This window comes from Eretmochelys imbricata, chromosome 10, assembly GCF_965152235.1.
Source record: "Eretmochelys imbricata isolate rEreImb1 chromosome 10, rEreImb1.hap1, whole genome shotgun sequence".
Taxonomy (NCBI): domain Eukaryota; kingdom Metazoa; phylum Chordata; order Testudines; family Cheloniidae; genus Eretmochelys; species Eretmochelys imbricata.
Window position 1 is genome coordinate 75,763,896 of NC_135581.1, and position 12,177 is coordinate 75,776,072.

At 41.8% G+C, this 12,177-nt stretch overlaps 1 protein-coding gene across 3 annotated transcripts in view; it reads right to left on the reverse strand.

Annotated features, from left to right (window-relative positions):
* Nucleotides 1–12,177, reverse strand: part of LOC144271005 (protein FAM169B-like) — a 52,505-nt gene that overhangs the window by 19,479 nt on the left and 20,849 nt on the right. For all 3 annotated transcript variants that reach the window (XM_077828035.1, XM_077828037.1, XM_077828036.1), the window contains 3 exons: nt 10,075–10,174; nt 3,279–3,364; nt 1,351–1,525 (listed from right to left, as the gene is read on the reverse strand). In XM_077828035.1, coding sequence (XP_077684161.1) covers nt 1,351–1,525; nt 3,279–3,364; nt 10,075–10,174 — 361 coding nt within the window. The remainder of the gene's footprint in view (nt 1–1,350; nt 1,526–3,278; nt 3,365–10,074; nt 10,175–12,177) is intronic.

Below are 12,177 nucleotides of genomic sequence, written 5' to 3' on the forward strand. Positions count from 1 at the left end.
CATCCTGTCTACCAGAGACAATTGAATTTCACCCAGTAACTGAGCCTAATAACTTGTGTTTGACTGAAGACTATCCTCCAGAGAGGCACCCAGTCTTGATCTGAAGACATTCAGAGATATAGAATCCACCACTTCCCTTGGTACTTTGTTCCAGTGCTTTAAAATCTGTGCCTAATATTAATTTGTTTAGCTTTAACTTCCAGCCACTGGTTTTTGTTATCTCTCTCTCTCCTAGATTAAAGAGCCCTTTAACCATTAGTACCCAGGTATTTTCTCCTTGTGAAGGTACTTCTACCCTGTGATCAAGTCCCATCTTGATCTTCTTTTTGTTAAACTAAACAGATGGAGATTTTAAGTTTCTCACTGTATGGCATTTTTTGCTCACCTTGAATCATTTTTGTGGTTCTTTTCCTCATCCACCACAAGGGAGTAAGGGAGATTTAGGTTAAATATCAGGGGAAATATTCTAACTATCAGGGTAGTTAAACTCTGAAATAGACTTCCAAGGGAGGTTGTGGAATCCCCATCATTGCAGGTTAAGAACAGGTTAGACAAACACCTGTCAGGCATAGTCTAGGTTTACTTGGTCCTGCCTCAGAGCATGGGGCTGGACTTGATGACTTCTTGAAGTCCCTTCCAGCCTTACATTTCTCTGATTCTGTTTTCAACTTCCTTTTTAGAATATGAACACCAGAACTGGCTACCATATTCTGACCTCCCTACTTCGGGTCTCCATCTCCTCTGGGAGGCTCTGACATGCAACAGCCTATCTCAGCACTGTAGCAGGGCGAAGCCCCTTAAGGACTTGGAGGGCCTGGGGTTAGCCAACCCTGATTATTAAATAGGCACACCTGGATTGGATCCAGTAATTCCCCATAAAAGGCAGTTGGTGGCTTTAGTGAAAGGGGAAGCTCGGGAGATTACAGGAACTACGAAAGGCTGCTGCTGCAGAGATGACCCTGATACAAAGGGGTTTGGCAGCCAAAGCTAGAAACCGGAGGCTCTCACCAGACAGGGTTTGGGTGTGGTCTGCCAAAGCAGGAAAGCCTGGAAGGAGGATGAATTGGACACTGCTGGAATTTGAATAGGTGCAGCTTTCCAAACAGTCCAGATCACACAGTGTAACCTAGAATAGAATTTGGAGCCATTGTGTTTTAATGGAAGTAATATGAATGGCTTCCAAATTCTATGAGGGTTAGTTTCTCCGATTCATTCTCTACAATCGTATGCAGGTGACTTCTATCTAAAAATTTAAATGGGAGCATAGGATTATTTATGTTAAGGGGCGGGGGAAAACTACATTTTTGGCAATATGGAACTGATGGGAATGTTTCTCTGACATTACCTTACCTTTCATTTTGACTGTGTAAAAGGCAACAGCATCTCCTTTCCTCCAGAATATTTTGGCAGACTCCTGGGCGGAATGAGATACAAAGAATGTATCATTAGCTGAACTCCTTTCTAACATTCCAAAAATAATGTAGTTGAGTACAAAGAGGACAATCCTTTCTCCAAATGTTTGGACCTTTGAGAAAAAATAAACAGAGAAAAGAAAAATGAGGAGACTTCAGGGATTTTGCCTTCCAAAGAAAGTTTTATTTTTTAATAGGGTGGTGTATGTGTCCCTCTCACTTGGGGCAAAAATGCCTCATAAACCAGTTCAAATCATAGAATGGTAGGGCTTGAAGGGACATCAAGAAGTCATCAAGTCCAGCCCCCCGCTGAGGCAGGACCAAGTAAACCAGTCCAACCAGTTCTTAAAAACCTTCAATGATGGGGATTCCACAACCTCCCTTGGAAACTTATTCCATAGCTTAACTACCCTTATAGTAGAGATTTTCCTAATAGCTAACCTAACACTCCCTTGCTTCAGATTAAGTCCATTACTTCTTGTTCCCACTTCAGTGGCCACGGAGAATAACTGATCACTACCCTCTTCACAACAGCCCTTAAGGTATCTGTTATTAGGTTCCCCCCTTCAGTCTTCTTTTCTCAAGACTAAACATGGTTCAAGAAGAAGTAATAATAATTGCCCTGAGATATCACCCTCCATTTAAAAAGCTTGCCAATGCCCCTGCAGAGTACACTTTCACAGATGAGAAAACTGAGGCACAGGGAGGTGAAGTGATTTGCCCATGGTCTGAGTGAACCAGTGGCTTAGCTGGAGATAGAACTGGGGTGTCCTGGACTATCCACACTCGAAAGTGTACTAAAAGGAGAATACCTATGCTGCCCCGTCCCTATTGACCGAAATGTGTCAATATTGCATGTCACAGTAAACAACATATACCTGAGACAAAATTACCCAAAACATGTTAAAAGGGATCGAGGAGCCAAAATACTTTTTTCATCCTCCATTGCTAAAGAAGAAGCTTGAGAAACACCTGTGTAGAGCCAGTAGTACTGTCCAAAAGCCTACCTGCAGGTTGGGGGATGGGTTTACTCCCCAAACCTCCCCCCTTAGTTCCCTATGCAAAAGCTATTAAATCAGGCTGCCTATAGGGAGGGATGAATTAAACCCTGCATGATTAAAAATGTCACAGAATCAGGGAAAGAATGGCACAAGAAAGGAGTAAGGAAGCACCCAACTGGGAGACAGAGGGGTGGGTGGGAAACGGGAATAAAGAAAGACAAACTTGTTTGCCACATGGCAATGCAAATTCTATATACACTAAGCAACTGACTTCTCAGCAGCTGTGAATAGATTAAACTAAAAGTCAGTACCATCTCTCCATCTATTCTCCCAAAACAGGATTGTTGCATCAGACCAAAGGTGTTTAGTTGAAGAAGAAATAAAATAAAAAATCCACCATTAAATGAGAACAGCTCAATAAAATAAATACAATCTAAAAAACATAAGGCAGAAAGCTTTGTAAATGGCTAGATAAGACACTGTGCCATAGGGTAAGAAGACTGATCTTCACAACAGATGGTCAATCAAGCAGCACTAATGTGTAGGGTTATTGTTAATGTAATAATTCAGTTTATCGGATTGCTTTTTTATCTGCTAAAGGGGGCAACCTTGAAAAAAATGGAGAGAGAGAGAGAGAGAGAGAGAGAGAGAATAACCAACAGAAGACCCATGAATAGGACATGGAAAATTAATATTTATTCAGGAAGTTGGGGTGGCACTGGACAGTAGGGAGACCAGACCCACAAAGAGTATACAATATAAAGCACAAAAGATATATAATATGATGAAAGACAAATCCAAACACACAGAGCACTGTACGGTTATCACAGTTGGAATGCTTCACAACAAAGGCATTTGTCTGTACCTGTATAAGTCCTTCTCTAGAGGAATCAGCAGTCTTCACTATATCTTCAATGGGCCACCAGGACTGGTTAAGGTAAATTGCCAAAACTAAAAGAAGAAACGGGGACACATTAACTCAAAATACTTGCTGCAAAGACCACTGTCCGGCAAATTCACCGGTGAGAGTAAAAGGAAGATAAACATTTGGAAAGCTGGTTGCCTGAAGTTAGATACCTATATAAAAGTGGCCTGATTTTTCAGCAGGAAACTGAATCTAGGTTTCAAATCTAGGCTAGCGCCCTAACCACTGGATCATCAGTAAGGCTGCAAGTTTGTCACGGAAATCACGGATTCTGTGACTTTCCATGACCTCCATGACTTCTGCAGCGGCCGGCACGCCTGGCTCAGGGCAGTGCACCAGTTGCACTGACAACTGCTGGGGCAATCTCGGGCTCCTGTGCCCTCCTTCCACCCTCAGCAGCAAAGTTTGGGTGTGGGAGGGGGCAGAGAATTGGGGCACCAGATGGGGTGATGCAGGCTCTGGGTGGTACTTACCTGGGGGACCCCCCAGAAGCAGCAACATCTCCCTCACTCAGCTGCTAGCCCCCGCAGCTCCCATAGTCCAGGAACCGCGGCCAAAGGGAGCTGCAGAGGCGGTGCCTGCAGGCAGAGGCAGCGTGCAGAGCTGCCTGGTCACACCTCTGCCTAGGATGGAACTGAGCAAGGGGAGATGTCGCCAGTTCCGGGAAGCCCCCCAGGTAAGTGCTGCCCAGAGCCTGCCTCACCCCGTCCCTTGCCCCAACTCCCCGCCCCCTCCCCACATCCAAACTGAGTTGTCTGCTGCTGTTGCTGCTGGGGGAGAGGAGGGACGCACGGAGCCAGGTAGGGAATCTGCAGGCCCTGCCAACCCTGCCCTGCCAGCACCAGCGGGGGTCCTGGGCCCTAAGCTGCACTGGTTTCCACCCCCCCAGACCCGCCCTCCCACAGCACCTCCAGGGCCCTGGGGAAGCCCCCTCCCCCAAATTTTAGTCACGGGTATTTTTACTACAAGTCATGGACAGGTCATGGGCCGTGAATTTTTGTTTACTGCCCGTGACCTGAAAATACCTGTGACTAAAACGTAGCTTTAATCATGTCCCAAATCATCCTACCAGGGACAAGCACCAGGGAGTGAAGAACCATCCACCCAATCAAGGACAAATTTACAGTGAAAAGGCTTTAATGTGAGTGTTATCATTTACCTGTTTTAGCCCCAGGTTATACAAATGTTTCTAATGTGCATAGGTTAGTTTCTCTTTTTTGCTTCAAGCTTTACTAGCTCCCAGTGGGCTTTCAGTCCAGGGTTATTGCTTAGTTAACCTATATTTTGAATAAATTATTAAGGTACATGCCAAAACGTGTTACACTTTATGCCTTGAGTTTAACAAGAAAGGAGCAACTGCAGATGCCTGTTTATAACACCAGCTCCAATTAATTAAATATTAATTGCACTTACTGGCATAGAGGTTTCATACACTTTCTATGATGGATTCAATCTGTTCCCTCAATCCCTTCACCCCACTTTCCAGTGCAAGCAGCACTGCTCCATTACATATCCATGAAACATGCAACTACCAAAGAAAGCAGAGTCAGACAAAGGGATATAATGGGCCAAACATTGACTTCATCGGCAGCTGCATGAGGTTAACCCCAAAAGGGATTTGGCAAGAAACCTATACCCCCACCCTCACCCCTCACACTAAACACACAGTGTGATGATCAGAAAAGCGTGAAAAAACTTTGATGAAAATAGGGAGGTGCATAAACACATTGCGAGGAACTACTTGACTTTTATGGAACATTTACTGTGCTATTCAATAATTTAAGGGGCTGCGGGGTGGAATACACTAGTTGACATAGCAACTGTCACATCATATTACTTGGGCTAGTTTGTATACACAGATGCCTTCCTTAAAGAAAAACACTTCCCCAATTCTATGCGAATGTATGTACTTTCTTCTAAAATTATCATTTTTAAAGTAGGTTTCAGAGTAGCAGCCGTGTTAGTCTGTATTCGCAAAAAGAAAAGGCATACTAGTGGCACCTTAGAGACTAACCAATTTATTTGAGCATAAGCTTTCGTGAGCTACAGCTCACTTCATTCATGCATCCGATGAAGTGAGCTGTAGCTCACGAAAGCTTATGCTCAAATAAATTGGTTAGTCTCTAAGGTGCCACTAGTACTCCTTTTCATTTTTAAAGTAAACATCCAGTTCACAGTTTAACCTATGGATGTTTCCACACACTCTCAACCTCATCTTGAAAACAATTTTGTGGAAACCATTTTGAATACAGGTAAGTTTCAGAAGATCAAGTTCTCCTTGATCTCATCCTTTCCCTGTTTTATAGCTCTTCCCAAAACTGACATTTGATGAGTAGAGGACAAAAGGGATGATCAGACACTCCACTACCGGATCTATGGTTCATGGAAAGTGGAGAGTATGTGAAATATCAGATCCACCGGCATTTTTTTCTTTTGTTGCTGTTGCAGATATTGGGCATGATTCTGCTTAACAACGTTGACCTGAACAAGGTCTAAAAAAGCAGTGACCGTGATTGTGCAACCTCTTCTATTGATTAGCAAGGAGAAGAAGAATTTTTCCCCACACACAGGCCTGCATTTAATTTTCACCTCCTACTGTACTCTGGCCAAATGTTGCTACATTCTTCTACAAGTCTTCCATTTTATCTCTTTGAATCAGATGCCCAATCAGCACCCAAATACAGAGAAAAGCAAGAAAATTCAAGCTACATCCAGCATGGGGTTTCTTTTCCCCCACTCCTCCCCTGAATCAGAACTCAAACATACATTTCTGAGACCCCAGGGAAGCAGGGACTCCAATCTAATTTGAAGCCAACACTACTGTTTTTTTTTAAAAGAGGCATCTTTGCACTGTTTATTACAATATCTGAGCTAGACATTCCACAGCTCTTGCCATTATTATTCTATTTATTCCTGGAAATATTTTGGTGTTTTATGGTGTGCACAGGACTTCAAGATACCTGCCATTCATTTTTGTCATACTGCCACTTTGAACAAGAAAGATGACTCAGTGGCTTAGGATGCTCGGCTGGGATTTGGGAGAGCAGGGTTCTGTTCCGCACACTTCCTGTGTGACCTGTGGCAAGTCTTTTAGTTTCTCTCTGCCTCCATTCTCAGTAAGCTAAGTCTAACAGTACTTCTCTACCTCACAGGGGTGCTCTCATGGTTAATATATTAAAGATAGTGAGGCACTGAGATACTAGTAATGGGGACCAGATAAATGCCAGGAATAGATTCCCTGCAACCAGATTATGTTTTCCCACTACAATTAATTTTTTCCCCAGTGATATGTTGTGACTATCCTATGATAAATGTTCTGTGGCATCTACAGTTACTAGAAATCATGCTCACTGAAAAATATTTCCAGCAGGGACAGCACATTGAATATTTAGAAATATACACAATAGTGTGTTTGTTAATTTAGGGTTGTAAAGATATTAAATCACCCATACGATGCTCTAGTAGCCCTTGCAACACAATTTACATTCTCAGAAAAATGTTCATGGTAACACACAGCCCATCATAAACAAACAAACATCTCCAACCCAAATAAAGACCGAGAGTGACGTTCTGTGGAACAGCAACCCAAATATTTCTCTCCACCGCATACCATCCACTTCAGATCTTGTTTAGACATAGAGATTGGAATCTAAATCCCTGCACCCTGTCACATATCATTACCATACTGTAATAATATTAAAGACTAAGGGAAACTTCAGAGTGATGTCAAATGTATGGCATTTAGCAAAGCTGACTATGAAGTACACTGAAAGGCTAACTATTTAGGCTGAATGTTACAAAACGGTCATGGCTCATTCAAATCAAACCACTCAAATGATCATATGAATATAAAACACAATAATGAAATAAGCACTAAACTTTGCATTTATTAAAACACCAATTTACAAAAAATGGACATGTGGGGTTATGGCAGTTAAAACATGGGGTTTTAAACATGTGGGGTTACGGCAGGTTTTATACCGGGAGAAATCAAAAGCCGACAAAAATAATCCGCAACCTGGAAAAGCATTTGGAAAATAACAGTTAAAATGCTTCTGTATACAAGAAAGGATCTACAGGGTGACTTCACAGAGCTTATGGATATGTATTATAGTGCATCCTTTATAAAGAAAAAAATAAAGTTTGGTATAAATAGGAAACATTTTTAAAATATATCGAGGTTTGCCATGTGTTTTCAGTATGTAAACCACAGAGAGAGAACGTCAAGTAAAGTCCTATTAAATTCATATTTAAAGGGTACTATTAAAAACCAGATTATGTAGCCCTTACTTAAATGAGCAGTCTTGTTGATTCCAGTGGAACTACAGGATCAGACCCAAGGTCTGCAAGAAACTTATAGAATCAACTCTGACACATGAGATTTAAAGTCCTCCTGCTGCTTACTACACAGAGAAGTCCCTATTCTGCTAAGTTTAAGCATTTATTGTAAATAACTATTAGGAAGTTTAGTCTCCAGAACTCATGGGTCTGACGTGGTGATAGACCTTGTTTCTTTGTGTACACAGATCTCATTAATTCATAGTGTTTCTATTACTACTGGACTATGTCACTACATATTCATGCTGTATGCACTCTATTTCTTCCACCTGTATATAGTCAATGATTCTTCATGATCCCTTTTTAGATATCGTTATGCATTATTATACCTATGCATCCCCCTTCCTGAACAAATCAATCTGCCTCATCACTGTTCTCAGTTACTCCCATTTGAAGTCAAGTTGATAGAGATGCACAACTGCAATTACACTCAGAATTTGGCCTGCAGTAGGTAGAGGGTTCCCGCCCCCCCCGTAAATGGTATCAGTGCTGATATTCCATTAATGCAAATGTTAATACTGATGTGTAAACCACTGTCAGGAAATGATCTGTAGCTTTAAAGGAACCATAAAGTTCTTTGGCTGTGTCTGTGTGCCAGGAAGTTTCTCTCCTTCTTCTGACTGAATTACAGCCAGTTAGTGAATTATCAGTCCAGCATGGGAGAGCACATGGAATGGGAGGCTGTTCTGAAGTACAGTGTAAAACCAGCCGCAGGTGAGTTTAATCTATTTTTTGTTCATGTGAAAAGACTTCCAGGTTCCAATTGTTTAGCTGCGATGGGGTCTGAGTCAGCCAACTGAACCAGTGTCTGATAACAGAGCACAGTATAAAGTTCACGTTTTAACATCGCATAGGACAGTTATCTGACACATTACGGACTGGACCCAGAACTCCAGCTTGTCTTTCTTTGTAATATTTCTTATAACAATAATATTGGCTGCAAATCTCTTCTATTGAAAATGTATAGCTTATACCTTAAGAAATAAAAGGCACTTTGAATTGCAGTGGTGTTTTTAGCTATTGCTGTATTGTGGGAGAAGAGGGACTAAGAGATAGAGTCCAAAGCACAGATCGTAGAGTGGTGTGAGTTCCAAACAGAGTTTGGAGTGAGCAAAAGACACCTTAGTTTAACATTTTCTGACTTCCTGATACATATTATATTAGACCCTTATACCCTTATATATATTAAAGAAGGGTTAAATAAAAGTTTGCCTCCCCAGATAGGACTTGAACTCTTGTGGATCTTAGACAGTTGGGAGAAGCTTATCCACTGGGGGCAGTATTTAATACATTGGCCTGGAGTTTCTTTCTAGTAGCTTCTCCCAAGACTATATAACCTCCTGTTTTCCAGCAGCTCAAAGAGCTCTTTTAGTTCAAGCAGTAGAAGCCTGTGCTTTTGGTGCTAAATGACTTGGATTCAATCCCTGCTGAAGACTATGGCATCACAGCTTGCAATTTATTTTCAGTGTTGTAAATCCCAGACAGGGTTCTGGCCACACAGTCTATTGACTGATGGAGTTAAACAGAAAGAAACCAGGGACACACACACACTGTGTAGAGCAGTGATCCTTGATGGGTGGACAAAAAAACTAAGATGCAATCATAACCCAAATCTCTAGGACCTGGTGATAACCCAGCCAACGACCTGTGGAATAGAAATGCCAGTAAGCACACATTTCTACGAATAGTAACTGCAAGGATGTCCATTTAAGGTCACCATATGGCTGTAATAAGAAAAACTCCAGCATTACTTGTAGTAAGTAGTGCATAGACTGGCACAGAGCATAAAGCAGACTGCTGGAGATCTGCCAATAAAATGAGTTTAATTCAGTTCCTGACTGCACATCTGGATTTACCTCTCACAAGGCGGTCCAGAAAAACGGGCCAATTAAACCTAGGACTGAGGAGGTGGCTACCACAAAGGAAAAATACAAAATACAGGAATGTTAGTAAGCTACAATCTATCATAACATATCAGATTTTTTTGCACTTTTATATGTCCTATCTTTCAAGCATATCAAAGCTCAAGCCAAACATTAATTAATTAAGTTTCACAACATCCCTGTGAGATAGAAATGTATGATTATCCCCACTGTACCAATGCAGAGAGAGAGGAAGAGAGATTTACCCAAGGCTAGTCTTCTAATCAGCAGCTGAACTGGGAACAGAACCCAGAGACCTGACTGCCAATCTCCCGCTCTAGCTACTAGACTGCCTGCACAGATGGCCTTTTAAAACATTTGCTTTACATATTAGCTAAATCTACTTCATGTTCAAAACATGGCATGGAGTTAAAGTACTGTTGTTCTAGAAATCTGTTTACATCCACCGGGCATTGTTTAAGACAGACAAAAAGTATAATAATTCCATTTTCAAAATATATTGACACGAATCTCACCTCTTTCTTTATCCTGTGGATGTGTTAACACCAAAATTTTATATTTTGGGTCTTCTCGGTACACAGGAAGGAAACACATACAGGAATCTTCAAGTTTAACCTAAAAATAGGCATTTAGCTGTTTTAAGCTGTAGAGCTGGCAAAAAAGCATTTCAATTATCAGAAGCACATACAGAAGCACTAAATGTAAGCAAGGTGGACTATTCAAAGTAACAACTTGCACCTGGAAACAGCGTTCACCATTTCATAAATGTCAGAACACTAGGGTCAAGTATATTTGTTCCTCCACTGAGCTACTGAGGAAATGTAACGCTGCATACAGCATATGACCTTCCTGAGAAATCTTAGTATCTTCTCTTGATTAGATCTCTTTCTTTGCATGCTGCAAATACATCATCACTGACATCACAGTGGCACCTGTGAGAACCTCCTCAAGTAAAAGTCAGGTGCTGTTTTTATGACAAATCCTACTGTTTTGATTTGTGAGTTAATTTAGCACTCATGAAAGTGAGAGACAAGCAGCACAAGCACGAATCTGGCATAGCTGGACCAGCTTTCCCTGCACAGAACTCTGCCAATGCACTTCCACCCTGACCTGCAATAATCCTCTTGAGCAAAGACTGCCAACCATGACACGCTGTACAGTGGTCTGAGTAAATGGGATGACAACAATCTAATATGCATTAAAGAACTAGATGGCCCATTGGCCCCATCACCTGAGACAGGTTTTAACCTAGATCTACAGAAGCAAAAGGCTCAGGGACCAGTCAGACTAAATAGGGACTAGTCCATCACAGCAATCTTCATCCCTAAATTCTTAGGTGTACGTTTTCCCAGAGTAGGGGTAATAGAGGTTGTTAGCTCGGATATCTGCGGTCTTCTTGGAGGGAGATAAATTCTTATCTTTTGATTTATTTTTGATTTATAAAATATCAGCATTCATTGAAGCATTTATTACAGTTTATAGGAAACAGCTAGAAAATTCTTGACAGGTTTCAGAGTAACAGCCGTGTTAGTCTGTATTCGCAAAAAGAAAAGGAGTACTTGTGGCACCTTAGAGACTAACCAATTTATTTGAGCATGAGCTTTCGTGAGCTACAGCTCACTTCATCAGATGTATACCGTGGAAACTGCAGCAGACTTTATATATACACAGAGAATATGAAACAATACCTCCTCCCACCCCACTGTCCTGCTGGTAATAGCTTATCTAAAGTAATCGTCAGGTTAGGCCATTTCCAGCACAAATCCAGGTTTTCTCACCCTCCACCCCCCCACACAAATTCACTCTCCTGCTGGTGATAGCCCATCCAAAGTGACAACTCTTTACACAATGTGCATGATAATGAAGTTAGGCCATTTCCTGCACAAATCCAGGTTCTCTCACTCCCTCACCCCCCTCCAAAAACCACCCCCATACACACACAGACTCACTCTCCTGCTGGTAATAGCTCGTCCAAACTGACCACTCTCCAAGTTTAAATCCAAGTTAAACCAGAACATCTGGGGGGAGGGGGGGTAGGAAAAAACAAGAGGAAATAAGCTACCTTGCATAATGACTTAGCCACTCCCAGTCTCTATTTAAGCCTAAATTAATAGTATCCAATTTGCAAATGAATTCCAATTCAGCAGTTTCTCGCTGGAGTCTGGATTTGAAGTTTTTTTGTTGTAAGATAGCGACCTTCATGTCTGTGATTGCGTGACCAGAGAGATTGAAGTGTTCTCCGACTGGTTTATGAATGTTATAATTCTTGACATCTGATTTGTGTCCATTTATTCTTTTACGTAGAGACTGTCCAGTTTGACCAATGTACATGGCAGAGGGGCATTGCTGGCACATGATGGCATAAATCACATTGGTGGATGTGCAGGTGAACGAGCCTCTGATAGTGTGGCTGATGTTATTAGGCCCTGTGATGGTGTCCCCTGAATAGATATGTGGGCACAATTGGCAACGGGCTTTGTTGCAAGGATAAGTTCCTGGGTCTGCTGCAGTTTCCACGGTATACATCTGATGAAGTGAGCTGTAGCTCACGAAAGCTCATGCTCAAATAAATTGGTTAGTCTCTAAGGTGCCACAAGTACTCCTTTTCTTTTTAGAAA